Source organism: Hydra vulgaris, chromosome 11 (assembly GCF_038396675.1).
Source record: "Hydra vulgaris chromosome 11, alternate assembly HydraT2T_AEP".
Lineage (NCBI taxonomy): Eukaryota > Metazoa > Cnidaria > Hydrozoa > Anthoathecata > Hydridae > Hydra > Hydra vulgaris.
Window position 1 is genome coordinate 38,072,304 of NC_088930.1, and position 23,396 is coordinate 38,095,699.

Genomic DNA, 23,396 nt, shown 5'->3' on the forward strand with positions numbered 1-23,396 from the left:
TTAAATAGTTCAGTTTGTAAAATGCCCATTATTCCACCAGAACCATCATAAGCTCTACCTAAAACAAAATGTAATTGTTTATTGCATCATACATATTTATATATAAATAATAGTATTAAATTTACAAACCAAAATTGACAGAGCATGTGTCGCATATGATAGGGAATATTTTATCGACAACATTATACTCTAACAATGTTTCCTTTATCATAGCTGCTAGATTTTTAGTTCCACTAGAATGTAGTTTTAAGGCCAATGTGCCAAAAATTTGGCTCTGACTGAAAGGCAATGACCATTTGTTCCACTTCTTAATACCGTAATCATATGGTGCCACAGCTTTCCCATTAAAATGTAAAATAAAGGATGTTTCAATTGATAAAGCTGCCTTAAGTTTAAAAAGAGTTATGACTTGCAACCTTTTACCAGCTCTAAAAATAGCAGATTGATGTGGAGTGGGAATATCATCATGAAAATAACTTAATGAGCGAGTTACTCTAGCTCCTTTGTGGGTAGAGATTCCAGCTTCTGCACACATCACAGCAATTGACATTGCCTTTAATTAAAAACAAAGTAAGTATATTTAAAAAAATTATAATTTTTATTTTGAGAAGTATTATTGTTTACTTTTGATTTAAGTTTCCTTTTTGGTGGTTTGAATGAAGGCTCAAAACCATCAGAGTCATTATCATTTTGAGAGCTTGATTCTGTATATAATTGCTCTAGATAATCAAGATTCAGGTTTTTTATTATCAATTGCCTATTAGCAGGATACTCAATAATTTTTTGACTGGTGGATACACAGCTCTTTCTATCAGCCATTTGATGATTATAAAATAATTGTTCTTTCTTCATTTTTCTTTTTTTGTCAAGAATATTAAACGACATAAGAAAATCCATAGTTGATTTTCTCTTTAAAAAATTTTTTATATTCAACCGCAAGTTTATTTAGTTTTTTTGTGATGCCAGCTCTGGTTACTGACAGGAAGCTAAATTTCATATTCCAGAGCTGCTCCAAATCCTTTACTATTATTTGTACAACAACTTTTGATGGGTGGTGCAGGGTGTGTGTTTTTGGCCTAAATGGTGATAGTAGCCGAAAATGTGCTGAACTTCTGGAATATTCTTTAAATTAGCCAAGCTTTTTGTTTGTAATCCATATGGAGCAGCTGATACCAAAAGCTTTTGAACATGGTGGTCTAGAGTTGTCTGCCTTTCTCTTTGAGGCTTCATTAGCACTTATGCGAAACATATTTATGGAAATATATTTATAACTAAATTAGAAAATTAAATAAAAGTACCTTGTTTCTTCTACAACAATTATAGTTAAGCTAAATTTATAATATAATAACTGTTAACTACACCAAATTAAAAAACAAAACAAATATTCTCTAATAAAGGATAATTATACTTAAGTAATCCTGATAAGTATTTTTATTTTATTTCTATAAGTAACTTCTTTTTTTGACCTAATAAAAGTTTTAAATATTCAATCATTTTTTATTAAACTGTTCTTAGAATACATTCATTCATGTTATGGAAAAGGTTTCATAAGAAAATAAAAAATATCATCACCCTAGTGTGTACGGTATTTGAGGACATCCATATATGTGGCTGTAATATATAGAGAACGATTTTTTTTATCTTAGATCATCAATGGAGGACTATAAAGTAACAAGAAATGAAGAGACATGCAGTTATCGTCGCTATATGCGGGAAACACACCAATTTAGAAATCTCTGATTTTTTCAACTGCGCTCAATCGTTTGTACATAAGGTTTGTTATGAATTGGAAGCATTAGCTGGCGATGTAGAAACTGTTGTAAAACGCAAAAGACATGAGGAACATTTGGACACTACTAGAAATACACAATTTTTCCAACAAGTGCAAGAGATCGTTCACAAAAGCCCTTCAAAGTCCATGAGGGCCATTTCGAGGGACCTTAATGACTCTGAGGGTCTAATCCGTCGAGTTGTCTGCAAATACCTCCACTATAAGTCTTATGTTATATGCAGAGGAAAGTTTATGTTGCCACAAACTCGGAATCAGAGACTTATTTGAGGAAAAGGTTTCTTGAACAAGCTTAAGCACCCTGTAGTTTCTGACATGTTATGGTTTTATTCTGACGAAAAATTTTTTGACCAAGATCAAAAAGCCAATCTGAGAAATGACAGGTGGTTATGCTCAAATCCTACAGAGGTTCCCCGTGTTATGAACACAAAGTTTCCAGCAACTGTCATGGTTTTAGGAGTTGCAACAAAGGACATGTTATGCCACCTCACTTCTTTCAACAGAGGCTTCACGTGAATGGTGCTGCCTACATCAAGGTTTAAGAAACAGTTGTGAAACCCTGGATTGATAGTGTACGTGGGGACAGACCATACATATTCCAGCAAGACTCTGTTCCTGCACACAAAGCCATGATGACACAAGATTGGATGGCCGAAAATTTTTGTGACCACATCACCCCAAACTTATAACCACCTAGCTCCCCGGATATTATTCTCCTTGACTATTACATATGGAATGCAGTTGAGCAAGAGACCAATAAATATCCCCACAACACTTTCATTGCTGAAAGATGCTATAACAACCACAATGATCAACATGAACAAAGAGCATTTTATTCAGGCATGCAGTCGTTTCCAATCTCGGATTGAGTCCGTTAACACCGCTAATGGGGATTTGATTGAATATTTATATAGTCTAAGAGTCAATTAACGTTATGTAAAAATTTCATGGAATTATAATAAATTTTGCAAAAAATATGAATAAATAAATTTTAATATCAATTTGTCCTCAAATACTGTACGCACCCTGTATATATATATATATATATATATATATATATATATATATATATATATATATATATATATATATATATACACACATACATATATACTACTACTACTATAGAAATATATATATTTTTATAAAGACTTTAAATCAATCTTTTGTGGTAAAAAAACAAATCTTACCAAAATCAAGTATAAAAAAACCATTAAATTTCATTGAGGTTACTAATTAAATTTTATCTTTTTTAAAAAAAATACAAAAATGCAACTTAACAAATGGAAAAATTTATTTTTCAATAAAATATAAAAATTCCAGATTTTTTTTACTGTTTACATATATCAACTAACAAATAGGTAAAACATGCAAGGAGTGCTACTGCATGGACTGACAAATTAGTTGGACATGCAAGGAGTGCTGCTACATGGAGTGACAAATAGGTACAATATGACCATGCAAGAATATATATGTGTGTGAATATATATATATATATATATATATATATATATATATATATATATATATATATATATATAAATAAATAAAATATATAATCATTTTATTGCAAATGAATCAAATTGATTATAGATACTTATACATTTTCTACTATATTTTTTAGGTCAGGCAGATTCTGTTGTAGCATTAATATCAGTTTCGGATCGAAGGCTGCGTCCAAAGAGAACGTATGTTTATTTTGGTTTTGGAATTATTACTTATTTTAATTTCAAATTTTTTGTAATTATTTTTTTATTTTAATTGAACTTTTTTAAATTTAGAAAACTTTACCTGAGTATCACATTGTTACTCTGCCTGGTTTGCATTATCCTGATAGCTTTTTTTTTTTTTCCACGATCTGTGACAATATCTATTATTGCTACAACCTCAGTGAACATTTATATGCCAATGGATTTAACAAACATACCATGCATTAAAGTAGAAGTAGGTTCAGTTGTTTCTTTTAAACTAATCTGGCATTGTTTTATTAAATGTAAACTCAGGTCTTGTAATGAAAAAGAGTTATATATTTCATAAACAAATTACGTCAAAAAAACTTTGCATAATATTGAATTAATAAAAAAATAAAAAACTATTTACTTTCACATATTTTAATCTATGATGAAGAGATATATGTTTTAGGTAATAAATTAATTAGTTAGGTAATAATTAAATTAGTTAGCAGATGATAAGAAGTAGTTTCTTTAATAAATATTACGAAACTATTTTACATTCTTTTGAAAATAAATTTTACATTTATTTTTTTATATGTATTATTGTTATGAAGGTGGATTTGTATTATAAAAATTTTTTGGGGCACTCATGGCAATCCAATAAATAAAGTCAATCTCAGCACAAAGTTTCATTTACAAAAATAATATTAAAAAAAAAATTTCAATTTTAAATTTACCTGAATTTACTAGGGCAATTTTAAAAAATTGCCTGTGTAATGGGTAAGAAAAAACTTGCAAACTATTCATTACTCGACCTTACCTGGGTAATGGGAAAGGTAATACCCAGTGAGAAACACTAATACATATATATATATATATGTGTGTGTGTATATATATATATATATATATATGTATATGTGTGTGTGTGTATATATATATATATATATATATATATATATATATATATATATATATATATATATATATATATATATATATATATATATATATATATATATATATATATATATATCAACCCTCAGAATTAGGAAAAATAAGGTCAGCAATAAATAATAATAAAGATCTTACCATAACAAATAGAAACAAGGTCGGAAATTTTTTGCCGACCTCAAACACTTTCAGGCCTATTTCCGAGGGTTATTATATATATACGCACTATAGCTAATAGAAGATTAGGGCCACACAATATTAGAAAATGGTTTAGGCTATCTTTTATCTTAAAACTGTATGCCTACCCAAACCAGTCAATGTATGTGCTGAAGCATCCCCCCCCCCCCAGCTCCTTACTTCAGTATGACATCATCAACGGCATTTTATGCTAAGCTAAGTATATTTTTATATATCTGTGTATGTGCATATACATTATTTCCTAATATAGTGTTGCTTTAATGACATTTTCTGTAGCCTAAAACCCTTTAATGTTTTACCCTTTATGTTTTAGCCTAAAACCCTTAAATGTATTCTTAACTAAGCATGCAACCTAAGATAGCGTTTGAAACTACTTTTGTAACATTAAAGTAAAAACTGTTACATTTACTAAAAATATCATTTTTTTCTTCAAAACTCAGTTGTTACTTCTTAGTAAACACACAACATCTAACTGCTGTTCCTAACATAGCAGTAGTAAAATACTTTTTAAGGGACTCTGTACATGTTTTTGATAGCAAGCAATAGGATGTTTAATATCATAAAAAGTTTAAACTTTGTGAGATATTTAGATTACACCAATAAATAGATCACAAAGTAAAATATTTTTAAAAACAAGCTTTAAGTAATTCATTAAATTTGGTACAAAATTAAAATTTATTGTTTTTTATTTTTAAGTGAATGAATTAGCTTAGTTATTTAGCCATCGATGTAGTGAGAATACATACATTGACTGAGATTTTTGGTGTGTGCAGATTTAATTTAAGTTTAATAATGAAAAAAAAAGATATATAGTGTTATCCTTGTGTATTTAGATTGACACTGTCCTTATATATTTTGCACACTTTAAGATTAAAAATTCTGACTTAAATATAAACAGTTTTCAGAAAGAAAAAAATAAAAACAAAGTTTTTTTTTTGTCCTAATAAAAGTCCTTTAATAATTAGATGCCTACCCAAACCAGTCAATGTATGTGCTGAAGCATCCCCCCCCCCAGCTCCTTACTTCAGTATGACATCATCAACGGCATTTTATGCTAAGCTAAGTATATTTTTATATATCTGTGTATGTGCATATACATACACAGAAATATAGCCTGACTCACAGCGGAGTGCTGTTACATCAACTGAGGGTTTGGTATGTGGAAGCAATTTTTTCTTTCATTAGTTTTCGTACATAATTTAAACAATTTTAAAAATGTATTCTACAAAATAGAGTGCTCAATGTTCTTAAAAGAACAGAGCAGTTATAAATTTTGTTTTATAATTTTCTACTAATTTATATATATATATAATATTGCATATTGCTTATTTATAATATTGCATATTTAGCTAAGCAATCTGATGTCAGACTGAAATAGGTTACTGTGAGGGCTGCGGTACATACATCAACAGACTCTCTAGGAAAAACATGCAAAGTAGTGCTGTTACATCAACTAATGGTTTTTGGTTAAAACAGCAATCGTTTTTTTCATATTTCTAAGTTTCTTTTTTTTCCAAATTAACTGTGTGGGTCTAAATCAGGAAAAAAAGTTAGCAAATGTATATTTATATTCACTATTGTGTGTGTGTGTGTGTGTGTGTGTGTGTGTGTGTGTGTGTGTGTGTGTGTGTGTGTGTGTGTGTGTGTGTGTGTGTGTGTGTGTGTGTGTGTGTGTGTGTGTGTGTAGATATATATTCAAATACTTTGAGCTCTTATTATAATCAAATTTTTATTTCTAAATGTAAAAGTAATAAAAATAAAATATGCTTATTCAATTTAATCCATCTTTTATCTTAATAATGTTATTTTTGCATTTAGTTTCTGAAGTTCATTTACAAAAATAAAAAAAGTATATTATTTTCATTGTGAAAGTATTGAACTTAGTTAATTTTATGAAAAATTAGATTTTGCTGCCTTTTTTAATATTGTATCAGTTTGTGATTGTATACTAAAATATGTAAATAAATTTTCTCAAAATAAGTTTCTCAAAAAATATATATATTTGGAAGGAAAATCAAGAAATAATTGCAATAAAAATAAGCTAATTTTTTTTAAGAGTAAATGAAATTAAAGTATTGATCAATATTTATTAATATTTTTAATTAAAATTCACAGTTAAACTCAAGCATAAACTTTAGTTTTATTATCTATGTAAACTTAAATATATTTTTTTAATCAGAGTTAAATATTTTTTATCGGAATTAAATTATATTTTTTTACTTAATTTATTTTTCGCTTAATTTATTTTTCGCTTTTAGGCATTTGAACTTTCAAGACGCATTTTAAGATGCGTATGTTTTCAGATTTTTTTTGCTGTTTTTATCTATAGTTTTTATTTTATTGTTAGTTTTTACTCTGTACTTTTTCTCTTATATTTTCATTTTTACTTATTTGCTTTTAACCACTATTTTATATATATTTATATAAATTATTATTAAAAATTTATATAAAGTTGTAATATGGGATCAATTTCTGATATTGGCTATAGTAGCATAATTGTTAAAGATAAGCAACTTAGTTTGAAAAATCTCTATGGTTACTAAAAGTTAATCAAAGAGTTGACTAACTAGTCAATACACTTCAAGAGAAAGACAAAATTATTGATGAATTAAAAGAAAGAATAAACAAACTTGAAACAAATAATGGCAAAAACCATATAGAAGATACCAACTTTAATGTTCCTAATGTACAGAATTTATACAGCCAAATGGTATCAGGTAATAAGAATAGCATAACAAAAGAATTTTAAACAGCTATTTTTATAGCAGTAACTAAAAGCAACGAAGAAAAAAAACGCTAGATCAACATAATAAGTGGAATTGATCAGGTCAATTTAAATGTAACAAGTGATGAAGAAGACTTTTTTCTTTTTGTATAATAATTTTTAATTTTTTATTTGTTTGTGTTATATTTTATATTTTGATTTAATTGTTTTTTATTTTGTTATGTTATTTGATATTGAATTCACATTTTTTACTTTCTATATTATTTCATTAAAAATATTAGTGCATCCCAAATTTGGTTATAGTTAGGGTTTTGGCTGTTTGTATTAAAGTACTTTTTTAAGTGATGAAGAACCTTTTCAATTTTAAAAAGCCTTGAAGTTGACAAAGTTAAAAAAATTACATGATTAATTAAAAAAAAAAAAAGCAATCAAAGGCATACCAATGCAAATATGATAAGTCCAATTCCACTCAGCAAAAACAGTTATCACTGCTTTAGCAAAAGCAAAAGTTCAAAAAAATTACTCGCCTAGAATTTTTATAAATAAAGATTTAACAGAAAACAAAAGAATATATGACAAAAACACTTATAAACATTATAAAGCTTAGATATGACTTTGATGCAAACATGAAAATAAAAAATACTACTATGGCATAAGGGATCAACTATTGTAAAAAATATATATTAAAGAATGACTTTTTGTGCCGGCATATAATTATTCAAATCAGCTTAACAATAACAACACAAACCCAACTACTTATATCAATAAACTAAATGATAATGATCTTTTATTTATTCAACCTGAAACTTTTGATACAAATGAAGTGACTTCAGTTATTAACTGAACATTATTAACTGAATAATGTTTTTAATAATAAAAGCAACTTAGTTTATAATTTACAACTTAGATAACTTTATCCTCTCTTTTGATTTCTCAAAGAAAAAAATACTTTCGATTTTGCATTTATATATAAACATGTTAATATAGGTATACCACAGAGTTCCATTTGAGGACCTCTTTTTTTTGATTTTCATCAATGATTTACCTGAATATCTGACATTATTTTAATCAACATTATTTGCAGATGATACAACACCTATGACAAGCGGTTTAATAATTTTATTGAGTGGTGCAATGCTAATAAACTTGATTATAATTGGGATTTAACTAAAGCAATGATTTTAACAAATAAGCATACATCTAAAATAGTATTACCAACATCAATCATATTAAGTGATACGTTCAAAATTAAGATTATTAATAAATTTTCCTTGTTTGTTGTCATTATAAACAGTTAATTACATTTTACTGAACATATACAATAGATAAAAGCAAAAGCACATAGAAATTTATTCTCAATTACTAATATACTTGGTCTAGCTTTCAAAGTTCGTTTGCAATTCTTCAAAACATTTATTCTACCTAACTTTGATTACTGTTCAAGTCTTATAATTTACTACACGAAAAAAGAAATACAAAGCTTTAACAATGCATACTATATGATTTTTTTTTTGCTACTCAAAATTAATATTCAGAACAAAGAGAAATTTTAAATCAATCAACAACTTAAAGCAAACAACCTACAAAGTTTTCATTGTCAATTATTGTCAGATCAGGTTATCCTGCTACTGGTAACATGTAACCCAGTACAATCTGCTTCATGTCCTGCTGCCTTGTAGGATATGCCTTTTTAGGCAAAGGCTAGGAGATGCCAACTCCGATTTAAAACACCCCCTGCCTTGGGGCTCTTGGTTGAGTAAAGGCTAGAGATGGTGTCTCGATAAAAATACTCATCTTGGGCAGATGTTAAATGCACCCAGCTACTGTCTTGTAGAAGGCCTCCTAGGCAAAGACTTAAGGGGTAAACAGATTCTATCTGTTGACCAGCCTCGCACCCCTTCTTCATCTATTAGGCTGGCGCAGATGTACTTTTAATACATTGTTTCCAGTTTAGGATGTTGAATGCTGGATCTTCTTGACTCAATGCATGGGTTTGCTTGTGTCACTGTTTTTATGACTAGGCAACTCATTCTATTATCTCCTTATGAGGGTACAGCTCTAAAACTCAGTTTTATGGTTCTGAGGCCGGCTGGTAATCAGGTTTCCCGAACTCTGTGGTAGCTCTCAGAGAGGCTGATTCCATCAACAGCTGAAAAATATCAAAGTATTAACAGTGCCATGTTGCGCATGGATGGTGTACCTGTTTGTACTTTTGGTGTGCATTGCGGAGGCCACATTTAGAGCCCTTTGTTACGGCTTAGGGTTTATTAGTAGTAATGAGGCAATTGCTTGGGCTATTAAACGGTGTTCTGAGTACTATCTATGCTTTGAGTCAAGTTCTTCAATCTAATTTAAAAATGAATAAAGTACCAAAAACTATAAAACACAAAAAACCATCATCATCACCAAGTTCTCTAAACCTATCATTCACTAATATTCGTGGTCTTCGAAGTAACTTTTCTTCTGTTGAGTCTTATCTCTTGCAAAGTTCACCAGACCTACTTGCTCTTTGTGAGACTAATTTGAGTTCGGCTGTCTCATCTTGTGATCTTAGTGTCGATGGTTATCTTCCTCTGATTCGTAAAGACTCCAATAGCCACATGCTTGGCCTGGGCATTTACATTCGTAAGAATTCACCTGTTTGTCGTGAAACTAGGTTTGAATCCACAGACTATTCTTTCATGTGCTTTCGTTTAGCACCACTTCACGCTATTGCCTTTCTCTTTGTTCTATATCGATCTCCTTCATCTCAAGACTGTACACTTTTTGATGTTATTTCTGATCATATTGACCAAGCCCTCTCTCTTTATCCATCAGCTAATATAGTTGTTGTCGGTGACTTTAATGCTCACCACTCTGAATGGCTTGGCTTTAGTGTCAGTGACTCTGCAGGCATTAAAGCCCACAACTTTTGCCTTTCTCAATCCCTAGCTCAAATAGTCAACTTTCCAACTCGCTTTCCTGACAACCCTAATCATTTACCTTCTCTACTCGACTTATGTCTTGTTTCTGATCCTAGTCAGTGCTCAGTTTCTCCACATTCACCCTTAGGTGCTTCTGATCACAGTTTGATCTCTTTAAAACTAATATCTCATTCTTCTTCATCACCTGAATACCCCTACTATCGAACCTCTTACAACTACAGTAAAGCTGACTGGGATTCTTTCCGTGATTTTCTTCGTGATGGCCCTTGGGTAGAAATCTTTCAACTTCCTGTCGACAAATGTGCTTCTTATATAACTTCGTGGATTCAGGCTGGCATGGAATCTTTTATTCCCTCTCGACGATTCCAGGTCAAGCCTCACTCTCCTCCATGGTTTTCCTCACACTGTGCTGCTGCGATTGCCAATCGAAACCGTTACTTCCATATTTATCAGCAAAACAATTCTCCAGAAAACAGACGTCTTTTCATTACTGCTAGAAACAACTGTAAAAAGGTTTTGTCTAACGCCAAAACCCGCTATTCTCAGGTCATGAAATCTCGTATCTCATCTCAAAAATTAGGCTCTCGTGACTTCTGGAGAATCTTTAATAATATCAATAATAAGGGCAAATCTATAATTCCACCTCTCTTGTATGGTTCAGACTTTGTCACCTCACCTAAAGACAAAGCCGAACTGTTTGCTTTTCATCAATATCATCTCTTGATTCCACTAATTGCGTTCTACCTGATATTGCCAACAAACAGGTTGATTCATTGCTTGACATTCATATCACTTCAGCATCTGTATCTAAAGCGATTTCCTGTCTAGACTCTTCTACAGCTTGTGGCCCAGACAACATACCTGTTATTGTCTTGCAGAAGTGTTCTCCAGAGCTGTCGTCTATACTCTCAAAACTATTCAACAAGTGCTTATCAGAGTCTTGTTTTCCAGCCTGCTGGAAAGCGGCATCTGTTATCTCAATTTTCAAAAATTCTGGGGAGCGATCTGATTCGTCTAACTACCATCCCATAAGTCTTCTTCCTATCATAAGCAAGGTTTTTGAATCTTTAATTAACAAACACTTAATTTCTCATCTTGAATCTAATAACTTACTTTCTGACCATCAATATGGATTTCGATCTTCTCGTTCTACAGCTGATTTGCTAACAGTAATAACTGACAGGTTTTATCGTGCATTAGATGAAGGTGGAGAGGTTAAGGCCATCGCTCTTGACATTTCAAAAGCGTTTGATAAAGTTTGGCATGCTGGTCTTCTCCATAAGCTTTCTTCTTATGGTGTATCCGGCAACATCTTTAAGATCATTGAATCCTTCCTTTCCAATCGTAGCATAAAAGTTGTCCTCGATGGACAACACTCTTCTTCTTTTTCTGTAACTTCAGGGGTTCCTCAAGGTTCTATCCTTGGCCCTATACTCTTTTTAATTTACATTAACGATCTTCCAGATATTCTCACATCTAAGGTGGCATTGTTTGCTGATGATACTACCATTTATTCTTGTCGTGATAAGAAACCAACACCCTCTGATTGCCTGGAGGGGGCATTTGAGCTTGAAAAGGATCTCACTTCTGCTACAGCATGGGGCTCACAGTGGCTGGTGAACTTTAATTCAGATAAAACTCAATTTTTTTCAGCCAATCGTTATCGCAATAATTTAGATCTTCCTATATTTATGAACGGTGATGTACTCGATGAGTCACCTACTCTTCATCTTCTAGGATTAACTCTTACTTCCAATCTTTCTTGGAAACCATATATCAAATCAGTTGCAAAATTAGCATCTGCTAAGGTTGCATCTCTTTATCGAGCTCGCCACTTTCTTACTCTGGATTCTATTCTCTACCTCTATAAATCTCAAATCCGGCCTTGTATGGAATACTGTTGCCATATCTGGGGCGGATCTTCTAATGATGCCCTTTCTCTTTTAGACAAGGTGCAAAAACGCATTGTAAACATAGTTGGACCTGCTCTTGCAGCCAACCTTCAACCATTATCACATCGTCGTAATGTTGCTTCTCTTTCTCTTTTCTACAAATACTATAATGGGCACTGCTCGAAAGAGCTAGCGTCTCTTGTGCCATCTACTAAAATTCATTCTCGTGTTACTCGTCATTCAATTAAGTGTCATCCTTTTTCTGTGACTGTTCCTAAGTGCTCCAAAAATGCTTATTCGTCTAGTTTTTTTCCTCGAACATCAGCTCTTTGGAATTCGCTCCCTTCATCTTGCTTTCCTGATTCATATAATTTGCAATCTTTTAAATCGTCCGTCAATCGTTATCTTGCTCTACAATCTTCATCTTTTCTCTTACAGTAACTTCCAACTTTAATAAGTGGCTGCTTGCAGCCTTGTTGGAAGCGAAGATGTTTAAAAAAAAAAAAAAAAAAAATTTTTATGCAGAGCATTAAAACTATACAATAAAATAATTTTTTACAAGAAACTAATGATGAATCAAACAATTTGATTTTATTAACCTTGATAACATCAAATACAATACTAGAAATTAAGACTTTTTAAGCTTTAAAGTGTCCAATAAACATTATGAACAGTCGTTTAATATTTTTTCAGCAATATGAATAATAAGCATTGCAATTACAATATCAAATTAGCACCAAAAGACTTTAGTGATCTATTTTAATTTAGCAACATCAACTTAATTATGGCACATTTAATTATCAACAACATTAGGCTTGATGTCAATATAAACAGAATAAATAACTATATTGACTTTTATGTAAGCGAAAAAATTAGAAAAAAGAAAAACTAGATATTATTTAAATTTTTTAACATCATGTATCTTGTACTTACAATAATTTATTATACCACTTGTATCTTATATTAAAACACTTCTATTCACCAGCAATGGTAAAAGACGTATAGTCCATAGAATAGAAATATATATAAAAATTTGAAAAAATAAAAATTCTTGCGCTTGCAAGATGATAAATAAAAGTTTTTTATTTTAATGTTTCTTTTATGGCTTTTTTTTTTTTTTAAAGTTTTGTTAAGTAATTTTGTATACAAAATAAATTCGTTGTTAATTTTAAACAAATTTGTTTTCTGTTGCTAAATATTTCAATTATTATATATTTCTGTTGCTATATCGATAAAAAGGTCTAATAAAGATTAAGTTTTATTTTCAATTTTATCTGAATTTTTTTTCATTTGTAAATGGCGCATATGTCCCACATAATTGTCATTTAAATTTATGACTATTTTACATAATCATTCAAAGGTTAAAGTAGTTTTTTTTACAAATAATTTTTTGCTCTTTATCTTGACACTTATAGACTAATTTTAAAGTTAATAAATAATAAAAGGTCGCCTATCAAAATCACTTCAGACTCATATAAAATAGCTTAACGCATACTGGCCTTGTTAAGACACGTTATACAGCTCACATTTTACGTATGAAATGGCAATCTACGAATGCAATCAGCAGATTTATTTTAGGCAAAAAAAATTTTATTTCGGAATATTTAAATTATCTTTTATTATCATTTATAAAAAATCATATTATATCGTAAAAAAGCATTTAACCACAACTGTAAATTTTTTTGTTAAAGTAACTGATTATTTTATATAAATAAAAAATTTTATTTAAAAGTTGTTAAATTAAATATAATTTTAAAAATTTAAATTTAGTTTTTAAGGAACATAAAATAGTTAGTAAAACATAAATGTAAAATTTATTTTCAAATGAATGTAAAATAGTTTTGTAATATATATTAAATAAAAATTATTTTATCATCTGTTAAATAATTCATTACATAAAACATTAGTCTTTTCATCGTAGACTAAAGCAGGTGAAAGCAAACTAAAACCTTTTTTCTTATCAAGAGAATTCTTTTCCCAACTGTATTCAAATTTTTTTGTTTCTTATTAATTCAATATTGTCTAAAGTTTTTGTCACGTAATTTATTTATGAACATAAATTATGTTTACCAATTACTTATTGGTAACTGATGAATCTATTTAAAAATGGTTATTAAAAATATTACATTAAATGGGTGAAAAAATTTTTTTTTCAAAGTTTTGATAAAAAAGCAAAAGATTATGCAAAGAATAAGATTGTTTTAAGAAATAAATTATAACAAAGTATATATTTTTTTAAATACTTAAGATTACATACCTTAGATTTCAACAAAAAGTTTAAAATAAAATTTAACTACAATGCTGTACTTTAAAACTGACGCAGTTTAAATTTTAACAATGTAAACATCAAAGCTGTGTTAAGTTGCATTTGTTAAACATTTTCATTATACAATAAAATCTCAATAAGGCCTGTATGTATGATGTATGTATATGTAAATGTATTTACTATACATTTTTCTTAATACTTTATAAGGTAACATATCAAGTGGATAACCAAAATTACTTTCAAGTTCATATAAAAAACTTTTATCTTGATATTTATTGGAACAAGTACATTCTCAACACTTCAACAGATGTTGTTGATATGGTTATTCCTCCAAGATTTATTAAAAAGGTATCTATAATAATCAGTTTTTTAAAAATATTTAGCTATTGGTAAATATTGATTTTTAATTTTAAAATTATATTTTTAAAGTTTATGTGATTTACAAAACAGTTGTTTAAGCATATTTAATACACATTGATGAGAATTACTCAAATTAAACAATATATTTATTAAATTGTAACCAGGTTGGTAGCGTTAACCAGGTTTGATATATATATTCTTTGTTGCCAAACGTGTAACCTGGGTTTGAACAACTATGCCTTCTTATATTTTCCTCAGGATGCTTTTTCTTATTGATATATTTTATAACAACACCTAGTTTATACAAGTATAAACTAGGTGTTAACTAAACAATAATAATATATAAAAGCAAACATATGAAATAGTTTTCAGAGTTCGCTTCTTGTTTTTATTCATCTGCTTATTTCCTGTCTCCCTTTCTTCCATCTCCTCACTCTCTTTAATCTCCTCTCTTTCTCTTCTGTCTCCTCTCTCTTCCATTTTCTCTCTTTTTCTTCTCTTGTTGTTCTCTTTCTTGTTGTTTTCTTCTCTTCTTGTTCTCTCTCTTTTTCTTCTCTTCTTGTTCTTTATAAAACATTTGTAAAACATTTTGAATGTTCTACAGTTAAGTTTATTGACAAAGTTCTACAGTTAAGTTTATTGACAAAGTTACTTGTTTTATGGTTTCTTCGTAACAAAATAATGAATTTACAATATGATATATATACTGGCTTCAAAAGGAATGGTGGGCTATAGCCCACCCCTGCCTCTACGCCTGTGTAAATCAATTAACACGGGGAAAATAAAGCCTGCACAAAATGTAAACTTTTTGTTTTTTATTTAGTTTTTTTTTTAAAAAGATACCACATATATTTATTAATTCACATACATGGTGTAATTTCAACAGGGATGACAAACTTCAAGTTTTAAACTGTTTCTTTTTTAAATTAAAAAATAAAATTTAGCATCTGCTAATTAGTGTGTTAAAAAACAGTCTAAATATATGGATATGTTGCCAAAAAAATTAATATGTTCAAGTTTTCACTCGAGAGTAAAAAAACAAGTCAAAGCAAAAACATTGAACAAAGAAAACTCATCAAGTGAAACTCGTACAAATAGCTCCGAGCGAAAAAAAGATTGCAGTGTAGTTTTGAAAAACTATCATTTATTTTTACAAGTATCTAACTCATTTATTAAAAGTTTAATTCCATAAGTCTTTTATAAAAATTTGTTGCTCTCCCACTTGTTGTTATAAGACTTGTCAAAATTTTTATATTCGATGACATTTTATTCATAAAGAAGAGAAATTAATTAACTTTTATAATGTAGAAGTACGATCGGCTCTGTTCTATACATTACAGGTTTCAAAGCAAAATAAAATGCATAAAAAACTTTTTTTTTTTTCAAATTGAACAATGAAATCATTATATAAATATTATATAAATAAATGTTTTGTATGTATTTAGTTAGTTTAAATTCTCATAGAGCTGTAGGTGGAAGCCTCTTTTTTAAACTTTAATTCGTGATTTTTGTTAGTCTCTGTGACAGCATAGTGCTTCAATGTTTTTGTTAAATTTTTATGTACAGCCTCGGATGTTTGCTCTGAATAAAGTCCAAGAGGTTTCTGATTTCTATTAAGAAAGTCTACTTGGTGATATTTAATAATATGGAACTTCCAACTAAGTTATAATGTTTTGTCAAACACATCTTTACAACAGTATTCTAATTATATAGCAGATTCAATAAACTGCAAGATATCTTCACTGTATGTAGCAGTACTGTATTTTAGCAGTATGTACTGTATGTACTGTATTTTAGCAGTATGTACTGTATGTACTGTATTTTAGCAGTATGTCAAAGCAATTTTCTGCAACTGAAACATTTTTACTGTTATATATATTTTTATACATAGTTATATATAGTTTTACTGTTATATATATATATATATATATATATATATATATATATATATATATATATATATATATATATATATATATTTGTAGCTCTTGAAAAGTTCTAAGTTTACGATTAAGCATTTACTACACCAGATAGATGTCTCTTGGTAAAAAAACTGACTGTGGAAAAAAGTATCCGAACAAAAAAAAAAAAAATTTTTTCTCGTTATTTCTTCGATATTTAGTCCATCCTCCTTTAATAGTTAATACTCTTAAACTAAGAATTAATACTCTAAAAAATTAATCTAAAAAATTAATACTCTAAAGCTAAAAGTTAATTCTTTTAGGCATCGATTCAAGCTGTTACACCTTGTTATATAGATATAACAAGGTGTAACAAGCTGTTACACCTTGTTATATCTATAGAATTCCAGCATTTTCTGAGTGCTTCCTCAATATTGTCTTTTTTCGTCAATATAAGCTTACTATTTTTTTTCCTTGACTACTTTCCATAGGTTTTTTAAAGGATTCAAGTCTGGACTTTGTGTTGGCCTATCTAGCACCTCGATTTTTTTTTGCCTTGGAGCCAGGCTTTGGTATTTTTAGCCATATGTTTTGAATCACCATCTTGATAATGTTTTTCAGTTTCTGATACTGACAGAAAATCTGAGCTCAGCCTTACACCCCTCTCCATGCTGTCATTGATGAAGTTGAGTGATTCGATGTTTGTAATTGCTTCTTGATAGTTGTTGCGGCTCGACCAATCGAACAGGTCTTCGTTAAAGAATTGAGTCTCAATTTGTAGTAGTTCAAAGGTATACCATCAGTAAGTCTCCACAAGATCAACAAGAGTTGTTGTACTTGTGATTAATTGTGGAAAGACAGGCTTTCCAAAGCCGGAGCCAAATCGAATGTTGCGATTTTAAGTTTGATACCGGCTTAACTGCAAGCAGGCGATTAGCAACTTTACGGCGTTACATCTGGAACCTTCTTGCTCCAGAAAGCAAGCAATACCATTTCTTCTGTTAGATACCACAAATGCCGCTTGAACACATGAACTGCACATTTTGAGACAGTGGCATTCACCAAGTCATACTGCAGGAATGAATAGAAGAGCTTTAAGTCATTCCACGGAGCATCTGTAACCGAGCTACATCCATCATGCACTATAAACCAGGGTCACAAAATTCACAAATTCCCTCACTTTGCTCACCTGTTGTTGTGTTGTAATTGTGCTGCGTGGAAGGTCAATAGAGCAATTTTGACATCCACCTCGCCTTGTGGACTGCTCCTGGCCGCTTAAATGTGGCTTTGTGTCTTTCTGCTTCCCCATGTAAGAACACGACAAAAGCTCTGCGAATTCCTTATAATCATCTCTACGAAATGACAACTGCGAATTGGAAATCCGTAGAACATTTTCTCTGCATTTGTCAATGAAGGGTTTTGCAGTATGATTGAACACGCTATCGTCGAAGTGTGACAGTCTCTCAGATGCCGACTGATGTGTCTTGAGGTACTCAAAATTCTTACAAAACCATGTAAACAATGTTACCTCAGATGAATTTGAAACCTAAATTTGAAGATCTTTAAACACATGAGTAAGAATTACTTCACCAATGTGGTGTTGATACCCTGACCAGAGCAGTGCTCAACCTAGCTGCATCTGAATTGCAATGCAGGCTGCAGTTAGATGTCCAGTGTTTATGATAGAGTCACTACGCTGCCATGAATGCAGGAGTCCAATGGATGGCTCAGCAATAATGTCCCCAGATTTTTTATTGGTTCCTGGTGCATATGATAGTACCCTAAGAAACTTCATCTCATTTGTATTTCCAAAAAGAACTGTAAGGCGTTCCTGAGTAATATTCTTATTTGTCAGTGATGGCATTTGTTTTGAATCCCAATGCAGAGTTGACAGCTTTAGAGCAACCTATTGCTCCCTGCAAGCTGAAGCTATCTTCTGTCCAACCTTATGCCTGAATTTTTCAGCAATTGAGTATGATGTACAGTCTTTTGACATGTTGCCTCCAGCCTCAGATGTCAGGGTTTCAGTAAAGGCTGCTTGCTGTGTTGGTGTTATCTTTAGACAAGTAGCTAAGGAGACAAGTTTGGGTCTTTTTATTATATTAGGAAGGATAAAAGCAGGAGTTTTAGGTTAGCTATTGATATGATGACGTCTGGTAGCTGTCTTAACTGTTAAAACATCATTCAGAGGAAGTTTAATCAGAATCATTGTCATTGTCAGCTTCATCAGGGCAGTCACTATCAATTAGCTCTTCAACCTCAGCGCTATCTGCAACCATGGTAATACTTTTCTGTTGCTTCAGTTTCTGACACTGCAACGCGTCTACCTCTAAGCACTTCTGACAACTCTGAAGTTTTGAAGCTACCACTTTGTCATGAGAACCAAAACTTGCCAGTTGATCTGTAAAAATGACAAGTCTTTTGGATTTTTTATCAGTTGTTCAGCATTCTGCGTCTAAGATAACCTCCATCCACAGCTGTCTTCGCTAAGAAATTCTCCATCTTCCATGCAGGATCTTTTTCATCGAAGCTGGTGTTGACCTGCGTTCGGATGGTATCGCTCTAATTTTGTCATTGTCATCAAGCAGCTTTAGCATCTTCTCGCATGCTTTATGATCACTGATTATGTGAATGTTTGCTTTCTTATAGAAAACTGTAATTTTTACCAGCACCATTGCAGGTACCACTATCATTAAGATGATACCTGATACATCACAACACTTGTTGACATGTTGGAAGACGCGCTCCAATTATTTTCCCGTCTTCTGCCGTGATCTTGTTACCAAGACCAAATATCACAGAGGATTTCCTTGTACTTTTTTAGCATAAGTTTTTGGAGAATGTAGTTCCGATTGTATGTCATCAGTGACAGTATCATAAAAATGCGCAAACGTAGCAGTTACTTGTTGATCGTCTTCAATAATTCTAACTGAGTGATGGACATTCGAATTATCTGAAAATAATAATACAGTTATTGCACTGAGCATCTACAACAAGCATACAATTTTAGACGATATAGAAAACTATTTTATTAGACTGGGAAGGAATCCCAGTCTAAATTAATTGACACAAAAGACTACATGCGTCATCAAATGTATACATTAACCAATAACCTCAAAGCCTGTTTTCTTTGAAATGAAGAGGGACACCTAAATTTATTCTAACTTTTTAAATATTTGCACAGGGTTATATTGATGATGAAAGGAACATTTTAAGTCTAGGGACAAGACGTTCTGAAAAAAAGGGACAAAATGATGCACCCTAATATATATATATATATATATATATATATATATATATATATATATATATATATATATATATATATATATATATATGTATATCAAGCCTTCCCAGGAGGCGTGTGCGGTCGCACGCTTTGTTTGTCCACATTTAAAGTAATTTTATAGACACACTGACCACAGCAGTTCGCATCTTTTAACTTATAAAGTGTTTCAATTATTTGCTGCAAAAAACTAAACTAATCAACTAAGAAAAAAAATCTTAAAAAAAGGAAACAAAGTTGTAACGAAATATCAAGTTTTAATGAATAAACTAGAAAATTTAATAATTAAAAAAAGAAAATTAAAAAAGTTTTTTTTTTTTTTTTTAATTTTTATACAACTTTTGTATTCTTTTTGTTAGGGTGGTTGTTGTTTTTAGCTACCAAATTCAATACAAATTGATGAAAAAAAAACATTATCTTTTATAAAAATTCACGGCTATCTAAAACACAGGCCTATTAATCGTGCAAACCTTAAAAATAACTGGAGGCCGATTAACTCACAAATATTTGCCGAAGGTTAAATATAGTTGCTTAAAATTGGAAGAAGAAAAAATATTTATTGAGACTTACTATGCCTTTAAAGTGTTGTGTTGCGAATTGCTCTACTAATTATTAGCAGATAAAAAAAAGTGTGCTGCGTACAGATTACCAAAAGATCCAGAAGATCGTAGAATGTGGCTATCTGCTATTCCAAGAAGCAACATTCCTGATAGCAAATACACTGTTGTATGTTCTGAATATTGGCCTATAAATTTCAAAAAAATAAATGTTTATGGTAAGGAAAGACCCTCTTCTCCACCTTCTATTTTTAATTGTGTTAAGTCCAGCCTTGTACCAACTGCACCTCCAAAGTCAAGAATTACAACTTCATCAACATCTGGTGCAAGAAGTGTACAAGCTGATCAACTTGAAACTTTTAAAGCGATGGACTCTTTGAATTTCAATGATGCAATTATTCATTACCAAAAAAAAATCCCAAAAGATTTATTAAAATGTATAGTTGTCTACGAATGTAATGAAAAAAATTGTTTTTAATCAACTGAATTTTACTGTGGTTCACCAAAGTAAGATAAGCTTTCTTTAAATTATTATAAATTTATAAAAAAAAATTTAATTAATTGTTACTGATTTTCTTATTTGATTTTTTATAGGTTCATACTAAATCTTTCTTCTAAATTAAAATATGAGACGTATCATTGTGGATGCTTATGCTATGTAACAAGTTTGTCAAAATCATGTAACTATTTTAGACAAATGGTCAAATTTGGCTGAAGCTATAAGATATTTGACTAATATTGAGTTATCGATAAAAAAACAAGTTATTGTAGAAAGTTTATCTTCTATGAAAGTCTCAAGTATTGGACACTGTATTCTTCAAACACTATTGTTCGAGCTTTTGAATATTTTTCTGTTTCAAGAGCACTTTATAAGCGAATTCGAAATGATTATCAGCTTCCCAGTGTTTCTACTCTACAAAAATTGACATCAAAAGCTTCAAAATTAAACAATGATGAATTTATTTTGCATGTTTTTTGCAAACTTACTAACCGACAACGACAGTGCGTTTTAATAGTTGATGAAGTATATGTTAAAGCTTCATTAACTTATCACGGTGGAGAACTTTTTGGGAAATCTGTTAATCAACCAGACAAATTAGCAAAAACAATATTAGCTGTTATGATTAAATGTCTTTTTGGTGGACCTACTTTTATAGTAAGCATGATTCCAGTATGTTGTCTTGATTCAGATTTTCAGTATGAAGTAGTTGATTCTATACTTGGATCAATTTCAAATGCAAATGGAAGTTGTGTTGCGATTATATGTGACAATAATAAAGTCAATGTAAAGTTTTTCTCTCTCTTTGAAACTTTAGAAGAGAAACCATGGCTGACTAAAAATAACATTTTTTTACTTTACGATTATGTTCATATATGGAAAAACATAAGAAATAATTGGATTACTGAAAAAACACAAGAAATTCAATTTAAGGATGATGATGATAATTTAATTGCAAGGTGGAGTGATCTTAAGAACCTTTACAACTTAGAAAGTAAGACACTTGTGACTCTTTCACGTTTAAATACAGCTTCTATCTTTCCAAAACCTGTTGAGCGACAAAATGTTTCTTTGTGTTTGAGAGTTTTTTGTGATGAAACTCTTTCTGCCTTATCAACACATCCTAAAATAGACCAAACCAATGTTAAAGGAACTGTTGTATTTCTAAAAATGTTTATAGACGCATGGAAAATTATTAATGTTCACAAACTGGGTGATGATAAAAGGTTAAGAGACCCATTGCGCTCTGTCATAAATTCGACTGATGATCTTCGTCTGCAACAGATACTTTCATTATCACAAATCTGTGAAGATATGGATTGCCATAATGGAAAAAATTGAAATAAAACATTGACTGTTGAAACATCTAAAGCGATAGTCCATACCTTAAAAGGACTAGTTGAGTTAGCAAAATATTTGTTAAGTACATCACACGAATTTGTAAAACTTGGTGACTTTACATCTGACCCTATTGAAAAGGCATTTAGTAAGTTACGTCAAGGTGCTGGTGGTGTTTATTTTATTTCGGTTCAACAAGTTTTAGAAAAAACTAAAATTGAGCACTCAAGTTTACTTTTACAATATGATTCAGACTTTCGTGAGCTTCATGTTAGTCATACTTGCATGAACTGTCAGAGGCAACTAACACAAAAGGAAAGTCAAATATTTGATTCTTTGAAAATATTAGAGTCTAGTTTAACTGACTCTGTTAAAATGGCTTTAGTATACATTGCTGGTTACCTTCAATTTAAGATTGGTTACGAAGATCTTGACACTGATACATATTCATATTGTAATGAGTATGGTGCTTATCTCTTAGACTTAGATAGAGGTGGTTTAACAAAGCCAACTGACATTTTAAGTCAATTTACTTTCTTTTGTTATATACTTTTTATTGCACTGGATATAACTTTGCCAGTTTGTTTGCATTCCTTATCATACTACTTTCAATCAATCAACAATTTTTTTTTTTTGTTATTTTAAGAATAATAAGTGTATAAAAAGTTGTAAAGTTTTGTCAAATATTTTTTTAAATAATTATTCAAAACTAAACACTCCACGCTCTTACAAGGAGCCAGCTCAAAAAATTTTAAACTGAGTGATTAAATTAAAACTTGTGTTGTTTTTGTTGTTTGACTTATATAAAACTCTTTTGAATAAATTATGTTTCATTGAAATTTGGTAATATTTTTTCTTCAATAAATATAAAATAAGTATGCCTTTAGTTGACAAATTAGATAACAATTGTAATTTGTTAAAATAATTTTATAAATCAAAATAAAGCCTAAATTAAATTTTTACTAATCGGCCTCCAGTTATTTTTACGGTTTGCACGATTAATAGGCCTGTGTTTTAGATAGCCGTGTAAAAATTTA

General features: G+C 30.3%; 1 protein-coding gene across 1 annotated transcript in view; it reads left to right on the forward strand.

The window, feature by feature from the left end:
- The window catches only part of LOC100209377 (transmembrane protein 106B), a 66,871-nt gene that overhangs the window by 16,606 nt on the left and 26,869 nt on the right, over nucleotides 1-23,396 (forward strand). Inside the window, exons 2-4 of the mRNA XM_065810992.1 lie at nucleotides 3,414-3,477; nucleotides 3,571-3,733; nucleotides 14,626-14,766. Of these exons, the coding sequence (XP_065667064.1) occupies nucleotides 3,414-3,477; nucleotides 3,571-3,733; nucleotides 14,626-14,766 (368 nt within the window). The remainder of the gene's footprint in view (nucleotides 1-3,413; nucleotides 3,478-3,570; nucleotides 3,734-14,625; nucleotides 14,767-23,396) is intronic.